The sequence below is a fragment of the Pelecanus crispus genome, chromosome 2 (genome assembly GCF_030463565.1).
Source record: "Pelecanus crispus isolate bPelCri1 chromosome 2, bPelCri1.pri, whole genome shotgun sequence".
Classification (NCBI taxonomy): domain Eukaryota; kingdom Metazoa; phylum Chordata; class Aves; order Pelecaniformes; family Pelecanidae; genus Pelecanus; species Pelecanus crispus.
Genome location: NC_134644.1, coordinates 122921802 through 122945715, shown reverse-complemented (window position 1 = coordinate 122945715; position 23914 = coordinate 122921802). Strand labels below are relative to the sequence as shown.

The 23914-nt window shown below is 41.8% G+C and overlaps 1 protein-coding gene across 2 annotated transcripts in view; it reads left to right on the top strand.

Annotated features, from left to right (window-relative positions):
- Positions 1–8256: 8256 nt before the first annotated feature.
- Positions 8257–23914, top strand: part of ANKRD29 (ankyrin repeat domain 29) — a 28394-nt gene continuing 12736 nt past the window's right edge. For both annotated transcript variants that reach the window (XM_075706192.1, XM_009487226.1), the window contains exons 1-4: positions 8257–8277; positions 13602–13712; positions 15420–15518; positions 18096–18194. In XM_075706192.1, the coding sequence (XP_075562307.1) occupies positions 8257–8277; positions 13602–13712; positions 15420–15518; positions 18096–18194 (330 nt within the window). The remainder of the gene's footprint in view (positions 8278–13601; positions 13713–15419; positions 15519–18095; positions 18195–23914) is intronic.

Genomic DNA, 23914 nt, shown 5'->3' with positions numbered 1-23914 from the left:
AGGTGTCCTTACACCAGCTTATACCAGCAAATTTGATATGAAATTGGAGCGAAAAGAAAGATTCAAGGTAACAGCTCCCTAGAAGGATGAATGCATACAGATATGAACATGTTGGGTAAACTATTTCTATTATTAGATAAACTTTTCCTTTTTCAGGTCCAGTTCTGTAAATTCTCGGTTCTATTTTTAAAAGGTTTATGGGATACATAAATATTTGGTGCAGTTTTCCCGAGAAGTCTGCAGGATTTGTTTCTAAAGTAATTTTTACTATTTCTCTTATTATCACTATTCATTTCTAAGAGTATCTCACAAAATAAAGAGCAACTCAAAGTACATTCTTTATACACTAGTGTTAGTAAAATAGGCCTTTTTTTTTGGTAAACATTATAGAAACAAGAAACAGCCCATGTAGCTGGTTATGCTACAGTTTAGCAAGGGAAAGATTAATGTAACTGATAGGCCAGATGGAAAATCTTTTGGTTTATAGACTGCTTTATCAAAGTTATTGATGATGATTTAAATATATTTTCTTGAACAAGAAAAATTTAAATTAACCAACTACATAATCGTAAGGCATTTTATTTGCAGGACATTCATGATTTCTGTCATTTTTTTGGAAAGAAGTAGATTAATCATGATCTTACACTGTAAGAAGCTAAGGTGTAGCTAAATTGTTTTAAAATTTTAGTATTTCACAAATTTCACCAGTACAGTCATAATGCAAACTTCAAGACTTCTCAGTCTAGTAAAAGTAGCAACTTTAGGTAATGCAAAAGATACAATACATTTTAGAAAACTAATAACATGCTGAAAAGATCCCGCTATTTCAGCGTTAACTGGAAGAGTACTTGCTACAGTCTTCCTGTTGTTTTCGTGATTTAAACTCAGGCATATCTTAAATGACTGCTCTGCTTCTTTTGTAATGAAATAAATGCATAAAGATAAACTGTTTAAAGATATACTGACTTGCTGTAACTCTGGAAAAGACAGACCGACCATTCATTTCTTCCACTCTTCAGAGCATCATTCTCTGCACAGGCACTCACTCAGTATGAACATTTAAAGCTTCAGCCCCAAGCTCCATCACCTGTGTGAAAGGAATAATTGGTAGCACTTACTCAGCGTGTGGGCCAGCCATTGGGAGGAACCTCTTTTTGCCAGCACTTCACAGACTTACTTTTCAGATTACTAAAATCCGTTGCCAACTCTTGAAGAGAAGCTGGTTGAGGACAGGGATGAAGGCAGAGCAGTCAAGTGTCATCGTAGGCCAAGCTCTCATGGGAAGCTCTGCCTTTGAACGGATCTCATGAAAGCTGGTCAGAACAGGTTGCTGTGTCCCACAGAGGTTTGTGTTACACAGCTCAAAGCAGCTGGAACTCAAATTATTAAGCACAGCAGAACTCTGCTGCACCTCTTGGAGCAAGGTGGAAATAGCACATTTTTTTCCAAGGGCAGTGCTCTTTAAGGGATAGGAACTTCTACCTGTTACACTTTTCCACGAAGTACTGGGAATGAAATGTGTCTTACGCTAGGTGCACGAAAGACCTTGCATTACCTACTTACGGAGACAGAGCTAACGATGGATGTTAGCAGAAGAACTGTAATGTGAATTTGTGGTTTCTTTACAGCACACAACTTTCTTAAAGGTACACAGCAGATTATTTGTTTCTCTGGCACAAAGAAGGACTCTAGTTAAGAAGCCTGAGCTGTACTCAGCAGAGACAACAAGTAGAGAGCACTGTGCAACTAGAGTTTGGGTTTCAGACTGAATGAGTGGTAAACATCCAATATGTTACGTGGAATATATGCCGATGATATTTTTCAGAGGTTTATGTTTCAGCCAAATGCAGAATCTAGTCCCAAACCTTCTATGAGTTTGCTGTGTGATCTTGGAAAAAATTGCTGTTTCCTTTACCTAGACATTACCACCTGTGTAACAGAGATACAAGCGTGACTTTAAAAAAAAATTCTTTACATGAAAAGTTCAGTATACAAGTTGAGTTGAAGAGTATAGTATTCCTGGTAATTGTAAAATTGACAGCCACTCAATCTGTTAGATTAATTTTCTCTAATTTTGCAATATTCCATTTTCAAATTAAATTAGGTTCTACAACAAGGAAATCAACAAACCCAGGTAAGATTCCTTAAAGAATCACACATAAGTGCCCCCCAAAGCCTGAAACAGGTCTCATAAAAGAGGGTGCAAATATATTGGAAAGACATTACAGCATGAATTAACCTGATGCAATCCTATGACTTAATCCTAGGAGTTGTAGTTGTATGGTAGGACTTTCTGATTTCAGCGTCTCGAGTATCAGGTCTTCCTGAAGTTATGTTATTGAAATCTTTGTCCGTAGAGTGCTAGCAAGAATAACCTTTTGGCTTGAAATGAACAGTATCTTTTTCGTTCATAAATAGATAAAGTTAGGGGATTACATACCACCTCAGTAGCAAGGCTGTGAGGCACCTAGTGCGTGTGTGTGTGTGCGCTTATGCATTTTCACAGTGACACATTGATGGATGTGTACTGGCGCTTTCATGATTTAAGACTCCTTGTACACACAAGTGAACGCTGGAAGTAAAATATCATTTTGCCAAACTAATTTAGAAATGCCTCTCAGATCTGTCACTATTCCTCTTTTTAAGAGTAGTTGTCTAAAAATATATTGAAAGACAGTTGTCATATAATATATTGCACTCGAATTAATATTCACCTCATAATATCCTAGCATTTTGCAAACAAAGGTTAGCTAATTACATAAGCAATGATCCATCTGAGACGCGCAGCAGGTTTTATCTGTGGTTGTTCAATTGTTTCACACGAGATGAGCAATGCTATTCTCATTTAAAGAAGGAAGCCGGGTGCCTGTGAAGGAGCCAAAGGGCATTAGAAGTTGCAACCAAGAAGCAGCTGAGGGTTCCCTTTGGGCAGAAGAATACTCCCAGGTGGTATAGCACACTGGATTAAGAGTGGTTAATATTCCCAGGCAGAGGATGGGCATGCCCAGGCACTCCAGGATGTATCACTCTTGTTGCACAGGTACAAGCTGATGACAGAAGCTGTGCTTCGTAGATACAGCATGCTTGGAAAGTATCACATTTATTGTGCATGCCCTGTACCATGAATTTGCCTATGCATAGGGCACCCTGAAAAGGTCAAGTTCACATAGAGGGCTGATGGAGCACATGCACATGAAGTCTACAGTAAATTACATTGGCAGGCAGATTTCCAGATGTTTTGTGGCCCATTTGTAGGTACTGCAGGACATCTGTAAGTCCTGGGCAAATAATGAGACTTCTCAGATCCTCACTGGATGAGAGAACACACACAGGGCATGGGGCAGGAGCAGTGGCACAAGGCTTTGGCTACGTTTCAGGCAGGAGGGTGGGTCAATGTGGCTATACGAGACAGCTTATTATTAGGCATTTTTTTAACACTAAAGACTACATTGCAGTGTAGAGATAGCTAAGCTAGTGATGGTAGCAGTAGCAATCTACTTTGGATAACACAGGCTGTCTGCATTTGCAAGTAGTGCAGACTAATGGGAGTGGATCTGTAGAGCAAACGGTTGGGGCTGAGGACCTGAAGTCTACATTGTACCCATTTCATGTTGGGTTCATGTGGGTTTTTTTTAATTCAGACTGGCTGTCATTCAATCCCAGGACATGAATACCCATTTGCAGCTGCGGTCCACTAAGTCTGCTCCTGGAGAAATTCTTTGAGTTTGAGTCAAAAATGGATCTAGTTTGTGTAGTACAAGATCCCTCCACAATGAGAACAGCACAGCAAAGGGAGACAATCGGGAGATTCACTTCAGAAGCGTGCTCCTGATCCAGACTAAAACACTAACGTAGACATCCCCAGAGAGATCAGCATGAACTGATTTAGCTAGCCAAGCAGTTGGACTTGTTGGTCTACACAGAGCTCCATGCTGGCATCGCAGAACAGCTGGTGGTGTCCAAGCTGGCCAGCTCGGTTTGCTGTGTAGCACATTGCAGTCTTTAGCCAAGATCAAGAGTGATTTTAGCAGCATAAAGGGTCCAAAGATCAGGGAAAGAGAAAGAAGTTTTAGAGTTGCTGCCTTATTGTGTGCTGATACTGAATCTTAGTGGTGGAAACCAATGTGTAAAAAACTTAGGCTGACGCTTGCAAAAGTACCCTTTGTCCTGTGTGCCTGCGCTTTGAGTTACAATGCAAGAGGATGTAAGAAAGCCAAAGTGAGAGGCCATTTTTGAAGATTTTGGCACAAAAGGCTTGCCCAAGCCCACGCAGGAGGTCACAGGCAGAAACACACAGCAGTCCTCTAAAAGGCAATGATCAAGGATTTTTAAATTATGCAGAGACAACTAGAATAGTAAAGAGGATTTATACCTTAGTAAAATGGAAATAAAATTTGCTCTTCACAGTAGCCAGGAATGTTACTATTGTTGTCTGGGTAAAATCAGGCTTCAAATTTGTAACTGAAACTGCTGAAGATTGCTCTAATTTACATTTTAAATTACCTTTTCTTTTTAATCTTTGGATAAAGTAATTTATTTCTGGAAAAGCATACAAACCTATTTACCTTTTTTTTATATTTAAGTAACTAAATGTTCATGGAAGCAAATGCCCCAGGAAAGAAGACAATGCAGACACAGCTGAAACCAGTAACATTACAGTAAGATCTCCACCTTCTGTAAAACTTTAGAAAAAAATAAGTTACAGCCAGAGAATAAATGTCACCGACTCACATCAGTGGTCTTTATACAAGTGATATTGGAAGCAAATGCATCAACACTAAGGACATACAGCCATACGGGGAATGAGAAAAGTTAGTGCAGAAACTTATTTGTCAGTGCAGTGTCTCCTGAGTTACAGAGATGCAGGGTGTGATACACCCCGCCGTAAAGAGCTCTGGAGTCTAGAAGATGGCAGTCAAATCTAGCAATAGGTTTTCGAGATGGGGGCAGAATCCCATGTCAGAGCTCACTGAAGTTACAAAACATATACCAAACGCTGTACTCTGCTGAAATACATTTATCTGTTTACATACACAGCAAGCAAACTTATATTGCTCTTCACTGACATTTCTAAACATGTATTTGCTTGTTGATTGCTATTTTTAAAGCAAATAGTAATGAATGTATGTGTTTGCATAAAAACTTGTAGATGTTTGGATCAAGATCTCCAAATGAACATTTTAGCTAACCCAAAATTTGTGCCATTTCTTTTAATTCTCCATGTATAGCTGTGCCTGAACCGTTCTGGCTTCAGTGAGGTTTGTCTGTGACTTAAAAGTTGGATCAGCTTTTAAAGGCAATGGTTTCCTTTGTTCCAGCAATTCATTTTAGATATCCTTCAGATTGGTACAAAACAACATGACTCAGGATATTTGAAATAATCACTGTGATGAAATACTAGGTGGTAGGAATGCAGCCTGCTGCCCTGCAGATAAATTCTGTCAAACAGGTAACAAATCCCAACCAGTTCAAGTATCTTGCAATCTTAAATATCCTGCCAAGAATCAAGAATAGGGGAGATGTGGGTAGCGTAACCATGTAGCCCTAAAATACAGTATTCCCGCTGCAAGTGACAGGCACTGAGTTTGCAAGGCCTCAGAACTGAGGCTTGTCAGACTTGCTCTTGTTGACCTCCCCTCAACGTTGTTTTACATGGTTTAGCGCTAACAGCAGGTTTTTTTCTAATCGACCAAGTGTCTACGAGTAATTTGTTTTACTTTTGTTTACCTTTGCATAGTACCACTATGGCTTTGTGACTCTAACATGACAACGCAGTGTAGAGAAACACAGCCCTGCGTGGTGTGACTGAGAAGTGGTGACAAGAAGATGCAGGGTACCCGAGCATGGGCGTGGGATGACAAGAGGTGGGACACAAGCTTGGCATTGGTGACCCCATGGCTATAAACAGCTCGCCAATAATCAGCTACAACAATGCAGACCTGCAGCTGAACAAAACTAGATTTAAGGATAACAAAAGGAACTAAAAAATATTATCTAACGAACATAAAAGCCGCCATATGTAGTAAGTTTAGTTGTAATATGGAGCTGCAGACCACTGAAGAAAGAGCAAGATGTAACAGCGTGTTAGCAAACATATAAAACAACCTTATGCAGATCCTAGAGGGAGGAAGAAGCCATCAACATGAACATCGTAGTCCCTGCAGCGACCAACTCCAGATGCTGACAGCTCACCGTAACATCCCAAACCACCACCACCAGAATGAAACCACCGATTTTAGGACCCAGCAGAGCAGGGGAAAGGTGAGGATAATATCAGGAAAAGGAGTAAAAACTAGGAAGTTTTATAAGTTTTAACTGTAGTATTATTAATATTGAATTTTTTTCTGCATAGACTTTTTTTTCTTTTTCTGCAATAATTGCATCTGCTCTAGTAATGGTTCTTGGATAAAACCGCTAAGACTCGGTTATACTAATTATAAATTCTTGGGTTTATATAGATATGTGTTTCCTCTTTGCCCATAAACAAGATTTTGAGTGTAACAATAGACAGAGACATACACCAAAAAAGACAGTTTCTAAATGCTTTCTGGGATAAACTTTCAAAGGGTCACCAAAAAACTCCATACCTTCTATATGTATTTCTATATTCAACAGTTCTGATGAATTATTGCACCAGAATATGGAAACAGCAAAATCACAGGAGACCATGTGCAATTGCAAATAGGTGCATTTTTGGATTTTGTGGACAAATTAAGAAAGGCACTTCAAAATTTGTCCCTTGACATCTAAAATAAATACAGACCAAAAAAAAACATGTACTGCATTAGTCTCCTTTTTTGTCATTCATCCAGAGAATTCTTTGGTTTTTCTTCCTCTGAAAATGTAACATTTTGGCTGATGAATGCGAAAAGATTGGCATGTTATTCACAACAGATTGAATAAATACAGGGATTTTCCAGGGGTGAGGCAGGGAGTGTGTACAGATTAGTAATATTTTCCTCTATCGGTGGGCAAGCATCACTGTGCAACTGGATCAGAGCAAGGATGACTCTTAACCATGCAATCTACTGAGATTATTCAGTATTTTTAAGTTTAGGAAAAAATCAGAATCATCACCCATGTTTGTATGATCTTCTCAGTAATTAAGGTGAGGCTCACACCAAGCCATACATTCTGAGATGAGCTTATGCTATTAGGAGCTTTCATCTGCTTGCCTACAGCTTGTTTTACTGTATGCACAGATGAACATCGCCTCAGGAAAAAAATCTGCAGAAAATCCTCCACTTGCAGATTGGTAGAATAAACTATTTGGATCTTAGTGCAAGTATTTGCTCTCAATGCACACACGTAATTTTCTCGTGAATGGGATTTATGTGTGCACATCAAAAGAAGAAAATCCCCAAGGGCTCAGTTTATACCAACAATAGCAAAGAAATTCAGGAATCTCCCACCAGAGCATGCCCTGTTTTGCCTATTTCATATCATGCAGACTTTGAATGAAATCTGTGGCAGCCAGGCAGAACAGGACATGCATTGGCTTTATGGTGGTTCATTTTTAAAGGCTTAAAATTAAGCCCTTAAGAACTTACTGCCTTCCTAATGAGAGCGCATGACCCATGGGAGATAGCGTTGGTGATAGCTGGATACACGCGAGGTGAGGGAACGCTCCCCCTCGCACGTTTGCGCGGCCGCAGCGTGGGTAATATTCACGACGATACCTTTTGACAGTTTTTTGCCTAGACGCGAAGGGAAAAGGCTGTGAAATGCTAAAAAGGTGCCACGGAGGTGGCATTAGCTCCATGAGGAGACGTGGGCTAGGATGGGAGTGCCCGCGTTTCAGACCATTTCAGTGCCGCTTCTGAGAGTAGGTCGGAACCAGTGGCTGAGCAGTGCGGGTTCCCCCCATGAGGTCTTGCTTTTTTGGCATGCTGCTGCTGCTGGGGCACGGGTGGCTGCGGGGGAGCCATGCCCACTGAATAGTAGTAGTAGTAGTAGTAATAATAATAATAATAATAATGCATTAATACATTAATAACACGTTAATAATATATTAACAATAATGTACCATTAATAATAATAATAAAATAACAACACCACCACCAACCACAACAACCCGAACACTCCCCTCCCCGCAAAAAAAAAAAACCTTTAAAGGGGAATAACAACCAGAAACTCATGAGCCTAAAGCCAGGCGGGGGGGAGCCGACGCCCCGCCCCCGCCCCGCGCAGCTCCGCGCAGCTCCCCCGGGGAGCTGCGCGGAGCTGCGCGGAGCTGCGCGGAGGCGGAGCGCTGCGATGTGCAGGATGTCGTTCAAGGTGAGCCGGGGAGAGGGGCGGGGGGATGCGCGTTTGGCCTCCGGCTTTTGTGCTTACCCTGCCGGCAGCCCGTGAAATGCTCCGTCATGTTCTTACATTTAGGGGTGTTATTTTTGGGTTGTTTTTTGTTTTTTTTTTTTTCTTTAGGGAAAACGGGGATGGTTTAGGGCGGATGGGAAGAAAACAGAAGCGTCTTTCCCGGCCCTATGGGGTGCCCCGGGAGTGCTGCGGTGGCAGCTGATGGAGGGGGTGCTTCCCGCGGCTGGCATCCCCAAAACGATGCGTGGGTCCATACAGTGCCAGCCTCCATGAAGCTTTACGCCGGCTTTAGGGTGGCCCGGCTCAGCTCTCTGGGTTTTGGTGCAGTCGGGAGCCTCCTCTTCACTTTTCCGATCATCTCTGCCAGCGCTGGTTGTGTAATAGTTGGGAGGCAGCGTTTATCCGTGCTCTTCGTTTCAGGCTGCAGTGGTCCCTGAAGCCACGCTGGTTCGTTCCCTTTTCTGTCTGTGATTCCTGTCACTTTCTGTACTTCTTCCGTCCAAAACCATGCAAGAGCAGTAATTTTCAAAAGATCGCCTAAAATAAGTTTTTTTTTAAATCTGAGGACAGGATTAATAAGATCAATTGGCAAAGAGGGAAGCAAGCAGCAATTTACTGATGCTAATGGATAATATTTATGCTAGACGCACATCTTCTCCGTTATGCACTTTCTGGATGTTGTGCCTGCCCTTCTCTTATTGATCGCCAGCTCTGTGCCAGTCCTTTGCCATGTTGTTTGTGTTGCATCGCTGTATTTGATGGCTTATCCCCTGTACTTGCCTCTCACTCCTGTCAACACGTCTCCGCAGCCCGGAGCGCTGGTGCTGCGGTGGCACCGTGTGGGTTCCACGGTGGTGCAGCAGGTGGTTTCCACCCGCGGTTAACGCCCTGACGCGGCAGGGAGCAGGGTACCTTTGCTCACAGTGCAGCGCAGCCTTACACTGGGTCGTGAAATCTCTGTGGTCATCCCCTTGTTGGTCTTGCACCTGGTTTTGGTTTGGGGTTTTTTTTTTTTCCTTAGTCTCTTCCGTCCCTCCGTTCTGCCTCTGTGAGTTTTTTCCCACCTTCATTTTTCACAAGCATCCACCCTAACGGATGCCAGCCCATGTTCCTGGTGGTGCCAGCCCCTTCTTCTTGCCACCTTCTCCTTTTTGTTTTTTACCTTGTCCTTCAGGTCTTCTTTCCCGTTCTGTCCCTATCAGCTCCTTTTCTGTGCCGTATTTCTCACTTTTTTTTCCCTCAAGTACTCCTGTTTGAGGTAGCTTTCTGCCTGCTCCCTCTCCCTCTGGAGAATTGCAGCCCCCATCTCCCTCTGCTTTCTCTCTCTTTTCTGTGTCTTTTTGCCTGGCGTTTTCTCTTTCTCTCAGAAGACTGTGTACGTACTTTGGATTCCTGCTGTCTCTTTGCCACTGTCTATTCATGTTTTCCATCTTATTATCCTACTTTCACACGAGGTAGCATTTATCTTTCTTTCTCACTGTCTATACACATGAATATCCTCTCTTCTACCAGCTTCTGCCTTACTAAACTTGAATGATTTATATCTTGAATGACCTTTCTTTCTTATCAGGATCCTTCATGTAGGATGTATTGCTATCTAATAAAGTCGCCTCTCTTTCCTCCTAAGTCCCACTAACATTTTCCATTGCTTGATCCTGATTTCCAGTTCTTCTTAAAACTTTTTACTCAATTCCTCCTTTCTGTTAGGACTGGTTTGGAAACTGAGAAAGAAAAGGGAATCTTCTTGTATTTTGGCAGTACAAGGAATAAGCGTCCAGGCTAGCGTTCTCTTTCTCCTCTCTTTTCTTTCTCTCTCCCTATTGCCTCTTGTCTTTCATCTTCAAGATCACTGTTTAAGAACTGCACTCTTCCTCCTCAGCTGTTACCCCACTGTGACCTGCCTCTTCTCTGCAAACAGCAAGTTAAAGGTAGGGCAGGGAGTGGGAGCTGCTGATCACAGGATTGAAATGATACTTTTCCCCTCAATATTCCTAGGATGACACATACAGATATATTATCATATTTTATTTTTCCTGTATTCCTGCACAGAAATGGTCTTGTCAGATTTATAACATATATTTTCCTCTAGGCCACTTTTTAATAAGTATTTTTGCTTGATATCAATACAGCATAAATATAATGCCAGCTTTCCATCTTTGGGCTCCCATAAAAGCATATAAACAATTGAAATGAATAGCGCAGCCAGAGTTTGAAATAATGCTTTAGAGATCTTGATGAAGTGGAGGAAATCGTATCCTGAAGGTTGCTGATTCTGGAGCAAATGGCATAACGAAACATGTCATTTTCACCAAAGATATTAGCTAATCACTTTTTCAAACATCTATTACGTTCTGTTCCCAGACTGTCAATGCTGAGGATCAGTTGTTTACTTGAACGAGGCTTTAGGAGCAGGCTAGCTTTATAATAAGAATTACATGAAAATTGTATCCAGTTAATCTCTTGAAATTCAACATTACCTCTCCCTAAGAAGTATCTGATGAGACAGGATTGAGTTCAGAACTGAACAACAGCAGTCAAGGCTTATATCACATCCTGCAGTTTAAAACCCATTTATTGCTCAAAAACTGTTCAATTAATCAGATTTTTAATCCCAAAATAGTGTCTTACATTTTGCCTACCAATGATGTCAGTATTGCTGATATCACCTGAAAATTAAGAGCACAGAGGTAGAAATCCTTTGTTTGAAAGCAGAAGAGAAATTACCACATGAGGCTTTCCTTGTAGGGTGCCCAGATCATGTGAATGATTTTGCACATTCCATTCATCTTAGCAGGTAAAATAACTCAGATTTGTGTTTGCTTTTTTTATCTAATCACTACACAGTTGATGGTCTGAGTGTGCTGTATACTTTACTTTTATACAAGGAATCCCCAGCAATGCGGGGGCACGAGGGGAAGTACAAGTCCTGATAGCAGTCATTCCAAATTGGGTCAGAAGCACCACTGGGAAAAACCTGATTTCGTGTCCTTAATGCACTGGAGAATTCTTCCATTCCTGGGGTCTGATCCAAAGTATGAGGACAACTTTGCTGGAGAGCTACTGTAGGGATTACAGGGGAAAAAAAGAGGTAGGAATTTATGACTCAAGGCTAAAGACTTTGGACTTCTACTTCCAGAGTAGCGTAACACTGGCAACTTGGTTCTCTCCTCATGTAAACCAATGAAAGCAGGTAAAGAGTTCCTGAATATTGATTCCGGTTCCTGCCTACCTGATTGATAAAGGTATTGTTGTATAGCAGGCATAATAAAATGCAGTCACATTGCTACTGTGCCTCGTAGTGAAAACCGGGCTGGATGAAATAAATCTTTTCCTGTATGGATGTATTGCCATACCCCAAAGCTTTCTAAAACTTTAAGGGTTAGAGTGACACAGTAAAAGGTAATGAGTTTGATTTCCCATTCTGTAAGGTCTAAACATCATTCTTTTGCAATAGGTTACCACTGAATATCATAAGAATAAAAACAGTAAGACAATTTTCCTAACTACCAACTCTGCCTAATATCTGCCTAATAAATCAGAGCAAAAAGGGCAACATGGGCCACTGTGTATTTAGGTCAATTGTTTGCTTTTACATAAAATTTTAGTGGTTGTAAGGGTAAAGATAGGAAAACACTACTGCATTGCCAGCAAGGAGGGTATAAACTGCTAGCTCTACTTTGAGCGATATTATCTACAGATTCACCAGGCAAAATGTATTAGCTGTAAAAGGAAGATCAGAATTTAGCCTATTGTGCTTGCTAAATTTTTCAGACTCCTGCCCCTATGTGTGCTGGTACAAGAAATATCGCTAACAATTTATAGGAAGTGTGTTATAATTTATTGAATGGTTGAAACTTGTCTCAAACAGCTGCCAATTTTCCAACCTATGAATGTTAAAAATGCAACCCATGGAAGGTGCTCAGTGCAACGGATCTGGGATAGATTCACACAGGATTGGTCTTGTGTCTGCTGGTTTCTGTGAGGTTTATTGCTTGCATGTCAGCGAAGGAAGCAATTTAAACTCTGCTCTATGTGTGCATTTTGAGTAACAACCATAAAACCATTCAATCCTGATTATCTTACTACACATGCGCATTGACATTTAGACATGGAGAAGTGTCTACTACATTTTCTGAAGCAGAATGATTGAATTTTAGATCCACTCTGTATTCTCTTTGGGTTATCCTGAAGGCAGGATTCACTGGAGAGCAAGGCCCCTGCGTATTTTTGACGCTGTTTTGGTCTAAGGTGACTATCAGTGAAAAAATGCTTTACTGAATTGTTGGTGGTTTGGGGCCTTATTAAAAAATCAGTGGCATGAGCCTGCTCTAGGATACGTACCGTTGCCATCACAGCGTTGTTTCTCCTCCGCACTTCACCCGTTGCCCTGCTTAACCTGTCAGGGCAGCCTTTTGGCAGCTGCCTGCATGGAGCAGATAAGGAGGTCAGGAGCAAAGTCTGTGTCTTTCTGCTGTCCTCCTCCTATGCTGGGCAGTGATAATTTGCTCCTACCCAGGAGAAGTCACAATGTGGCATTGTTTCTAGGACTGGGAAAGCCTCAAAAGAGTATTATATTACTACCAATTTGTTTAACAGTGGCCTGTGTTATCTAGATTTCAGAGTTTCCTAATTTTACCTTACATATTGCCTTGCATACCTAGTAAATGAATCTGTAAGTCTACAGACAGCAAGATTTTAGCTTTTTTTGTCTAGCATCACCCAGGAGATATCTCATGTGCCCACAGTTACAGGGTGTTAATTCCAGGGAGGAGGCAGCCCAAACACTATGGGAGATACATGAGCAATACTTTTCCTGTATTGGGACTTTATATGCAGAAAAGAAAGAGGTGGCAGAGAGCTAACCTGAAACCCAGGAGGATGTCCTGCAGCAGGACACGTCAGCAGGATGATTCAGCCTCTCTAACTGTGCCCAGCCCCACCACAGAAGCAGACAATACAGGTACCAGTTAGCACGTTGTTTTCTGTGATGTTTCCCTGTGGATCTGGACTAGCATCATCGTCTCTCATCACAAAGCAAGCTGAGACTTAGGCTGCCGTGGACACAGGGAAGACCTGAAACAACATGAGGTAGCACAGAGAGACTGATCTCTTTAATTGCACAAAGAAATTAAATTAGCTTCCCTTCCATGCTTGGGTTTGAAAGAACAGCACACTTAAGCTGAAACTTGCCTGGCTTGAATGCAGAATTTGCATGTATGTGTTTGTCCAATGTATCTTCCGAAGTGGTTTATTTCTGCTTTTTCTTTTTTTTTTTTCCCCACCAGAAAGAAACACCACTTGCCAATGCTGCGTTTTGGGCTGCGAGGAAAGGAAACCTGGCTCTCCTCCAGCTGCTGCTGAACAGTGGGCGAGTAGATGTGGACTGCAAAGACAGTGTATGCACACAATGCACCTATACCCACGGCACTGATTTTACATCGCTTTCCATAACCTGTTGCGCCAAGGGTGTGGCAGGGATCTAACATGAGACATTTGAGAGTCTTATGGCACTTAGGAATGATTTAAAACCTTCTCTTGTCAGGAAGCAAGTTTGAAACTCAAGATAAAATAGTGTGATGATTTACATCAGTGGCAAGGGGTTAGGAATTTGCCAGCACTCCAAAATGTGTCTTACACAGTTATTTGTGGCGCTGACATTAAAAACACAGATCCTAGCACCTCAGGCTTCTCTTTGCAAGAAAATGTCATTGCAGTAATAGATCACAGTGAAGAGTCGACTCAGCCAAGCCCAGGTAGCAATGATTCTGTCAGCTAGCAGAGCTCCTCATAATTAGTTTTTTTAAAAAAATAACCCTGGACCACAGTTTCCATGTAGGCAATGTAGAAGTTTGCATTTGATGTACAGCCATTCCCACTCCATGTAGCACGCAGTGTCCTACACCGAGTGGTGCCGTCAGAAGAACTGCTGGCCTCCTAACTTCTTCCCCCCCCACCCCGCCAGTATCTCCTGGACTTGGCACCACCATGAAGGCACAGCACGATTTCCAAGCAAAGAGGAGCCCAGACACATGACAGAAAGATTTCATGGGGATTTCCTTACTGTAATTGGTATGGGTTGTAAATTAGTTTTGAGATTAGAAGTGGGTTAAAAACACAGATCATGGGTATGTCTTGCTATTCTGCCTACAACATAAAGAGAGATACTTGATTGTACTGACGTATGGCAAAGAGCAGGGGAAAACCGAGATTGAGAAGTTCCCAAGTTCCTTTTGTTTGGTGTTGGGACTGACTTACTGAGCGTTGTGCCTGTGTTGTACCAGATTAGTACCACTTCCAGTCTGAAACATGAACCTGCCACAGCTTCTCTCACTTTCGATACCTTCAAAGTACAAGAGATTTTCTAAGCCCATTGACTTTAACCTATCTTTTCATTTTCATTTCATTTTTGCGCTGTAGGCAAGTATTTGTCCTGCATGACTTCTGGAGCTGATGCTATGACTGTCATTCTGACGTGGTTTCTGCATATTGTCCATACACCACATACATATAATCTAAATCTTATTTGGTTCACTGGAGCGGTGGCCTTACGGGGTATTGAGGGAACCTGAACACAGTTCTGGTGTGGAAAATCCTCTCATATAACATGACGAGTCACAGAGTGAGTTTGCTCTCATCATTTGGATAGGGAATCATTATTCAGATCACCCGGACCTTATTCCTTACTATGACTCACAATTAAGTGACTCAGCTAAGTCACTCAGCTCCTGTGTCTAAAGTTATTCTCCTGGAAATTATGCAAAGATCTTTGGGATTCTCTGATAAAAATGCTGTGTATAAACCAAAAATATTCTTGTTATTCTTGTTGCACTTCTTTTGGGACAATAAGGCGAAGTCATTGCGTATATATTTGTTGAGCGGTCAGGCCTTGGCACTGCAGGCAAGTCTGTAATGTTTTTGCTTTAACACCTGCTAATTGCTCATTTTCAAAGTATTTTTGATAGCAAGTTTTAAATGATAGCAAGTTTTTCGATGATTGTAAGCTTCCTTCAGTTTTTCAGAAGAGGTGCTGTCTCTTCCAGACAGCCTGATTCACTGCTGGAGGTGTCTGTTGAAGGTACTGACTTGTTTTTCCTTACTCCCAGCTTGGCACAACAGCTCTGATGGTAGCATCTTACTACGGCCACATAGATTGTGTACGGGAATTGGTGTTGCAAGGAGCAGATATCAATCTGCAGAGAGAGGTAGGAGAAGTTTTGCATTCAAACAGGGATTAAGTGAGCGTTGGGTTATTACAAATAATAAAAGAGTGTTGTCTGTTGCTTTTTGCCAAATGCTTATTTGTCACTTGCTGTGCAGTGCATGTATAAACAGGGTCTGTTCTCCTGAGGACATCAAGGAATCAGATGTCTGGAGTTTATAATAGAAAATGAGATGCCAGAGGTACATTTATAAATAATTCATCAAACATTTCCAGCACATCTGGTTGGTGAGGGGCAGTTACATCTGAGATGTAACCCCCCAGGCTTACACCGTTTATGCATCTGCAGTTTTACTTACTGGCACAGTAATTTACAGCTCTCTGGATGGGATAAATGATAAGGAGAAGTCCTTTACCTTTTGATTTGCAGAGTCTGGTTATTAAAATGGAGTGGATGCCATTGCTAGCCCAGGGATTATTTTGACTCAGTATGCTTTGGAGTTTGCGCCTCTAAGTCTGAGCCAAGTCATCTCTTAACAATCACACAGCTTAATCACCTGTACCCTTCCCTGCATCTCTGCTTTGCATTCAAAGCATCTCTCGCACCGTGACATGCTTGCTTGTGGAAGGGACAATGTCAGTGGCTGTTTTTGGGAAAGTGCCTTCCCCTCATACACCGTGCAAGCGATTAAGGAGTACCTGCAGCCACTCTGGTCTGTGTGCTGGTTACACAGAGAGCAGAATTGCTCTGGGACGATGACGGTTGTATTGGTCCAAAGAGAAGAGCAGTTTGAGGGCATGCAGTAACATGGGATGGCGGCAGGCAGTGCAGGACAAGAGTATGCTCATCACTTTAAACAATACAAGTAAATGTTTCTCACTTTCCTTGGTTACTTGAAACTAAAGCATTAATCTCATGCTGACATCTGCAAGTTACTGAGTCACTGAATGCCATGTTAGATGATATAAATGTCTTTGCACTTACTGGCCTAAACTTGCTCTAACCGTGACTGTCAGTGTCTTTCAGTGGGGTCCTGTTCCAAAAAAACATGTATTTAAACATGTCCCTTCCCTTAGGTAAACATTGCTTGAAAAGCAGCAACAAAAGGAAAAGCTGAGAACAGTTTTATGGAGCTGCTCTTGAGTATCACTCAGGACATACTGATTCAGCAAGCCAACAAAAAGAGAAATGCTGAAATCCACCCAAATCACTCTGTTGCAGAGAGGAAGCAAACCAGATGAAGTTTAAGCCCTAAAGACCAACGGCACTGTTCTGAAACTAAATCCACACGCTCAAACCAGTGCTCTTGTACTCTGAAGTTGTTGTGAAGCTTGGGGAAGTGAGCACCCTGTAAGTGTGCCTGGGAGAGGGGGCTCTGAAATGATCTCAAGGGTCCATGTGCTATTGTAGAGTCTTTTGGCACTGGAGTGAATTTCATGTGTAGCTCCATTTTCCTGCCCCTTCTACATGGGATGAGAGAGCCCAAAGTCAGGAAAGCCTACTGGTCTTCTTCTTTCCTTCCTTCCTTCCTTCCTTCCTTCCTTCCTTCCTTCCTTCCTTCCTTCCTTCCTTCCTTCCTTCCTTCCTTCCTTCCTTCCTTCCTTCCTTCCTTCCTTCCTTCCTTCCTTCTTTCCTTCCTTCCTTCCTTCCTTTCTTTCTTTCTTTCCTTCCTTCTTTCTTTTTCTTTCTTTCTTTCTTTCTTTCTTTCTTTCTTTCTTTCTTTCTTTCTTTCTTTCTTTCTTTCTTTCTTTCTTTCTTTCTTTCTTTTTTCTTTCTTTTTCTTTCTTTTTTTCTTTCTTTTTTCTTTCTTTTTTCTTTCTTTTTTCTTTCCTTCTCTCCTTTCCTTCTTTCTTTCTTTCTTATTGTTTTTTTCTCTGTTCCTTCCCTTCCTTTTTCCTTCTGTCCATCCATTAAAAGCTTACATATTCATGTTTTGGGGTCCTGGCTTGCTCACATATTAATGACAGTATTTTATACAAGTAGTATAAAATACGGGGTTTCAGTTCTTCAGTGAGGTTAAGGGAAAGCAGGAGTTGCAGCACTGGTTATAGTTGCTTGAAGGCTGCTTGGCTGGATGGGGATCTACTGCTGCAAGAGACAAGGATGACTTAGGCCAACAGCAGTCACATTTTGTTAGTCAGGCAAGGTGGACCTCTGCTGTAGCAAATAACCACCTCCCTGGTCTTTCCACACCCTGATCCAAATCCATCCCATGCTCCTATTTGTCTCAGGTTATAGTGGCAGGTGGAATAGGGGTTGGTTTCAAATTGGCTGTTCCTCTGTTGTGCAAGACTGTTCTTTTCTCACTCTGGGCTTGCTTTCCCTATCTGGTGACTGGGTAAAAGTGAGTGAATCCAAAGAGATCTATATTAGAAACTCTGTGCAGAAGCCCCTTGTGAAAATTGGATTTTACTCAAATGTACAATGCTGGACAGATTTCTCAGTGCAATGGGAAGAAAACTGACCTAAGATACCTGGTGTCCTCTGGAGTCCTCAATCATCATGTCTTTTCAGCTGATATTCAATGGATTGTGCTCAGTACTTTTAATTTGAAATGTATATACTTCAGTCAAGTGTGTTATGTTTTGGGGGATTTTTTAATCCATTTTTTCCTTACAGTCAGGAGCAACTTCTCTGTTCTTTGCTGCACAGCAAGGCCACAATGATGTAGTGAAGTTTCTCTTTGAATTTGGAGCCTCCACTGAATTTAAGAATAAAGTAAGATGATGGGTCTATTTTTGCATGCTGATACATTCTGACAATCAAGGCTGTTTTTATTTCCTCACTTGAACATTTTCTGAATAATATGAGTAATGCAACTTATTGTGAAAATATTAGCTTGGGACTAGCTTTTACTACCTAGACTTAATGGCATAAGTTGATCAAAGATCAGTCCCTTGATAGTGATATCAGTCTTTCCTCTTAAGCCATTCTCTCATAGAGAACAAAGGGTCTTTCTGTACATGTTAGGTAAGATCACATTTTAGGTGTATACGTACTTCACTTACATAGACTAAAATTTCATCTACATTGGGATGTCTCGGCATACCACCACAGGAGATATAAGTGTATAATGGCTTCAGTCCTCCCTAAATTCCTATTTACCCATCTGTGACAAGAAGATGAAATGTACCTCAGAGCTTCTATTTCTTTGTTCAGGCAGGTCCTTTTTCAAAATCTTCTTAGAATAGCCAAAAGCACAGACAGCAGAGCCTGGGTCTGGTTCATCACCCCTCATGGTGTGAACAGCATTAAGAATAGTAGTTCACCACTGACAGCAGTACATCAAATCAGTTTCTTTGCCCAAGGCAGTACTAGCACCTCTGCTTTCAGCAAACAGAACCAAAAGCACCAGGTTTTCATTAAAAATTCTTGCCCTTGGCATGCTGGCCACATTTTGGAGCATTCCCATAATCTGGGGAGGACATTTGCCAGTCACTTACCCTGGGATCTGTAGCAATGTGTTTGAAGAAGAAGGAGTAGTTCTTTACCCACAGTAACCAATTTTTCAAGATGCTATAGTCTGTGATTTGAATGACTGCCTCAACCCATACCTGCTTTCCCAAGTCCCTGGAAATACAGGTTTTAAATACTAAGGGAATTGATGGAACATCAGAGACTCAACTCCTTATGCTCCAGGGACTAAAAATCTTGAGGTTTTGTGGCTAGAGTCCACACATGCCCATACAGTAGGATTCCAGTACGCCCGGGAACTACGCTTGTGGAAAGCAATTCTCTGACCCCAGCAGCAACAAGTAAATTTAAAAACATGAATGAAATTGTGGCTGTTTAACACAACATAGAGTGCAGCTGTGGAACTTGGAAGTGCAGGAGGTTGCAATGTTAAATACAACAGCTGGATTTTCAAGTGCTGGATAATCTTATGTGGGACAGAGTTATTGGGAGAAGATGCACATTAAAATAAGGGAAGCATCTCAGTTTATTTCAGGGTAGTGGTGAGGAGGGCTAGCAAGATTCAGAAGGATCGCCTTCTCTTGCATTCAGCTGTATACAGTTGGGCAAGTGAACTTGCACTGTTCTTTGAGTCATCTGGCCTATAAGAAGGCCACAAAGCCATGCTGAAGGAGCAAAGGTGTCCCAGGCATAGGAAGAGCCTGGGCTACTCACTGAAGCTCAGCATGCAATCGGGCAGTGGAGGGAGGGACAGCCGTGAATGCAGGAAACTTATAAAGGAGGAAAGATAGAAGCTGGGTACCTTATTCTGTCTGGAGGCACAGTTATGTCTTCACCAAACCTTTGCACAGCCTGTGAACTAGGAGTTTGTGAAGAGGCCAAAACTTGGCCCAGAAGGTGAACAGCAAGCTTGAAATTGCCTGATCCTTCATGACAATGTATGATCTTTTATGAAGTATGCAAAACATATTGATGTGAGTCACTAGGGCAGATAAAAGTGAGTAAAGATCTAGATAAGAAAATACTCCTGCATTCAGCCTCTCCCAATGGCTTCCATCTTTCAACAAATGCAGGTTTGGGCTCTACTGTTGGTCACCTTGAAACTTTGCTCCCAGTCCCCACATTCCTGCCTGCGTCCTCTTCTGAATTCAGACCTGACTTGGCCCATATGCCAGTCCTAAGTATCTTTTAAGCTGCAGTTTGCTCTTCCTCTCCAGGCCACAGTTTTCTACCACTTCCAGTGGAGCTGGTCCTAACACCAGCTCCCATGGGATATAACATGACAAGCTGGCGTGCAATGTGTATGTGAGGCCATTTTCCAGTAGCATCAAATGCACCTGTCCAAGCACTCCCTCCTTTTCATCACCTCTTCAAGAGGTGTATCAGTCACTTCAGCACTCACAGTATGACACAAGCTATAGTGCCTGAAAAGGCTCTTAAAAGCTGAACAAAGGATAGCTGAGTTAAAATTAATCTGTGCAAGATTAAAGTGACACTGGTTTAAAAAGTTGAGGTTAGCTATCATGTCCGTGCCCTCTTTCCTGAAAGGATCTGCTCTCTGCGGACAGTAGTATGAGGGCTTTGCTAGATTCATCATAAATGCTGGGACCTATCCTGGGAACTGCCATGTTCATTTCACTCATTACTTACTTGGGGACTGCAGCTCTTCCTCTGAAACAAGGATCGAGACACAGGAATCCAAATGCTTACAGCTACCAGACTGGGCCTTGGTAACCCACCGAATTTTTAGACTGAGGCTGGGTGGGAAACTAACTTGTACTTTGTGCAGCAGTGTGTACCTGAGCAGGAGGCACCACTGAGAACATACTGCATTGACAGTATGCATCTTGCATTGGCCTTCTAATGTGTTTATGTATCAGTTCAATTTTCTGATTTAATAATGCGGGGTTTGTAGCTTGGAATTATTCCATCAAACCATCATTCTGTTAACAGGTGACTAAGATAACAGGCTCCTCTGTCCCCCCCAAACCCCAGAAACAATATAGTTGACAAAATATGCCTTTTCAGGTCAGAAATAAGGCATTTTTTGATTAAGGCACTCGGCTGGGAGCAGCGCTGGAAGAGATATGGCTGATCCTGGCTGTTTTTAAAGGGCACTGCAAATGTAATCAATTTACAAAGAACTTTATATTATAAATGAAGATGTGAAATTGAAATAAGAAAACAAATTGAATGTATCCTAGGAAACAGAGACTTCAAAGCAAGGAAATGCAAAGCCCAACATCTTCTTTTTCATGTATCTCTCTGCAAATGGTAATTACTACATTCATTACTCATCTATGAGAGTGATGGAGAACATTCTTAATATAGGCATTCAATTCCTGTTACCCCTTGTATCATTAGAGTTGATATTCACTATGACAGGCGAAGCAAACGTTCTAAAACAGTGTAATAAAGTAATTAGCAATAATTGCTCATGTTGCAAAGAGAATAAATAGTACTGTTGAAGGTTATTATATATATATTATAAAATACATATTATTCAATAGTATTATTCTGCATCATCCCAGTCTGATATCCCTAGAATTATGCATCATAAATTGAAACATGTTCTCTTTTCTTACTCTGAGACATGTTATAAGCATGTGGGTTCTTAAAAGGGTTTGCGTGGTGGCATGTTTTCTGAGCAATACTGCAGGCCAAATGGTATGTCAGAGGCTATTTTTCAGCAGGTAGTGATTGCAGAAGATCAGTTCCCCTCCCTTGTAGCATATTTCAGTGATGATAAAGCACCATATAATTCGAAGCTACTTTCAGGTGATGATGACAAAGGTGAAGGAAGAGAAAGGCAAATAGAGAAGTCTACCCCAGGTGGCATGGTCTTATCAGGGGCTGCTGTTCCAAGTTCCTACATGGGAGACTGGCAGCTACTGTATGTGCCTCCAGTAGGGATGACAGACTGTGTGGGGATAAGAAAAAAAGGTTTCGGAGGAAGAATTGCAGAAGTAGCTGAGAGAACTGGCTCCTATGTGCATTCTGGGTGTGCTGGAAAGGTTTGCAGTGAAGGATTAATCGAAGCTACATTGTGTTAGCAAAACAGGATATGAGCAAGAAATAAACCCAAGGCGATGTGCCTTTTCTCAGCTGCACCACCAGCCTCCCGTGCGGTGGGGAAGGGCAATTGCCTTCGAAGAGCCTCTGTGGTTGCTCACGTGTCCCTGCTCCCACTCGCTGCCCTGCTCAGAGTTTCCAAGAGGCTTGCCAGTACCAAAGATGCTGCTTCAGCTTTTTATTCATTTCAGCTGAAGCCAAAAAGGAAAGAAAAGAGGAAATCACATGGTTGAAAGGGATTTTAAAACTCTGTCATTTACTACTGCGACCCCCCCCGCCCCCCCCCAACTCATCTACCTTCCCAATAGCCTGTAAAACATTGGGGTCTCCAGCTAGAACTTGCTGGAGGAAAGGCTCCTGTGCTGGCAAAAAGGAAATAAGGAAAGAAAGTGTAAGAGAAAGCAAGACAGAAGCTCAATACGGGTGGGAGGGGGCTGAGTTTTTCTCCTCCTAAGAAACCATGGACCTTCACACTGTTTAACAATTCCTCGATTTCACTGAGTACTGTCTTACCACATGGTCTTTTCAGTGAAAAAGATTTCTGGTCCCAACTTCCCTTTTCTTACAGCAAGACCTGTCTCTTTATCAGATCATTCAAATGAATCTGTTTCTTCTTTTGAATGCATTCAGCTTCATAGGAGACACAGTAGAGCAGGTCTTAAAGCCCAGTTGTCTTCCTGATCAAGGACCAAACCTTTGAGCCAAGGAGTTGTTATGCAATTCTCTCTGGCCCAGTACATGTTTGATTCAGGGTGGGCACCTGGAACTGGGGACTACCCAGTGCTTTTTTCTGATCCCTGGATTCTGATCAGGGTGATCTAGGAAACTAGGTCACTCTAGTCTGAAAGATGTAAATGGTATATTTTGGGAATGTGTTATTCTTTCAAAAAATGTATCTAAACCTGTTCACTGGATTCAGCCAAACATTTGGTCACGATCCCCATTTTGAGACACTTAGACATATGCTGCAAGAGTGTCTCCCTTCTTAAACCTCAAGCTGTGACATCTCCCAGGGTGGGATCACACAGCTGGACTCCAAGCATTGGGCTTCAGCTCTGCTCTGCTAACTGTGGTTAGCTTTGCGAGCCTGCCTTCTATTTGGGACCTGTCATTTGGTTCCCTCCAGAAATTATGTTAATAACCAAACAATCTTCTTAAAATAACAGTAGTTTGTTGAGAACACAAGAATTTTAGAAAACAAAAACCAGACCATAAAGCAATAAACAAACTATACCCATATGCAGCTAACTGAGCATGTCTATTTACCCTCCATGCAGGGAACCTCAATATTTTTAAGCTTCCTAAAACTCATCCTTCCCTGCTTCTCCACAGAGGACCTCCAATCTGGATAGCACAGTTTCTCCTCTTAACTCACTAACCTTTCTCTGTTCATTTCCTTCAGGGAAAAAGTCTTGAAAAATGTCTCTTTTGTTTGTAGCCCTTTGATCACGTAACTCACTACTTGAGCAAGTGGCTTGCAGCTGGTTGGAGACAGGAAATACATTTCATGAAGCTATTAGCTTTTGCCATTGTCTTTTAAGGGTGTATAAGGTGTTTTTTAATCCAGGAACCTTTGTGATTGCTTTTGTGTTTTGTTCCAGCAGTTCCTATTAAATTAGGGTAGTTTAATTTGACAGGAACGTCTAATGATTCATTGTATCTATAGAGTAACTTAACTCCACTGACCTGATTACACACTATATTTACTCAAATCATCCAGAGTAAATATGGAATTCTTAGATTGTCACATAACAGCTTCACATCTGTGACTTTGCTGACATTCAAGCCTTGTTTGCTTTTCAGTGTTGTAGGGAGGAAGGGTGAATAAGAGCTGTAGACAGTCCCTGTGGGTTAGTTCAGTCATGTCAGAGCTTGAGTTTTCATGAGGTTATAGGTTTCATAGGCATGAAATAGCACCACATATTAATAAATTTGATTGGCACTTCCCATTA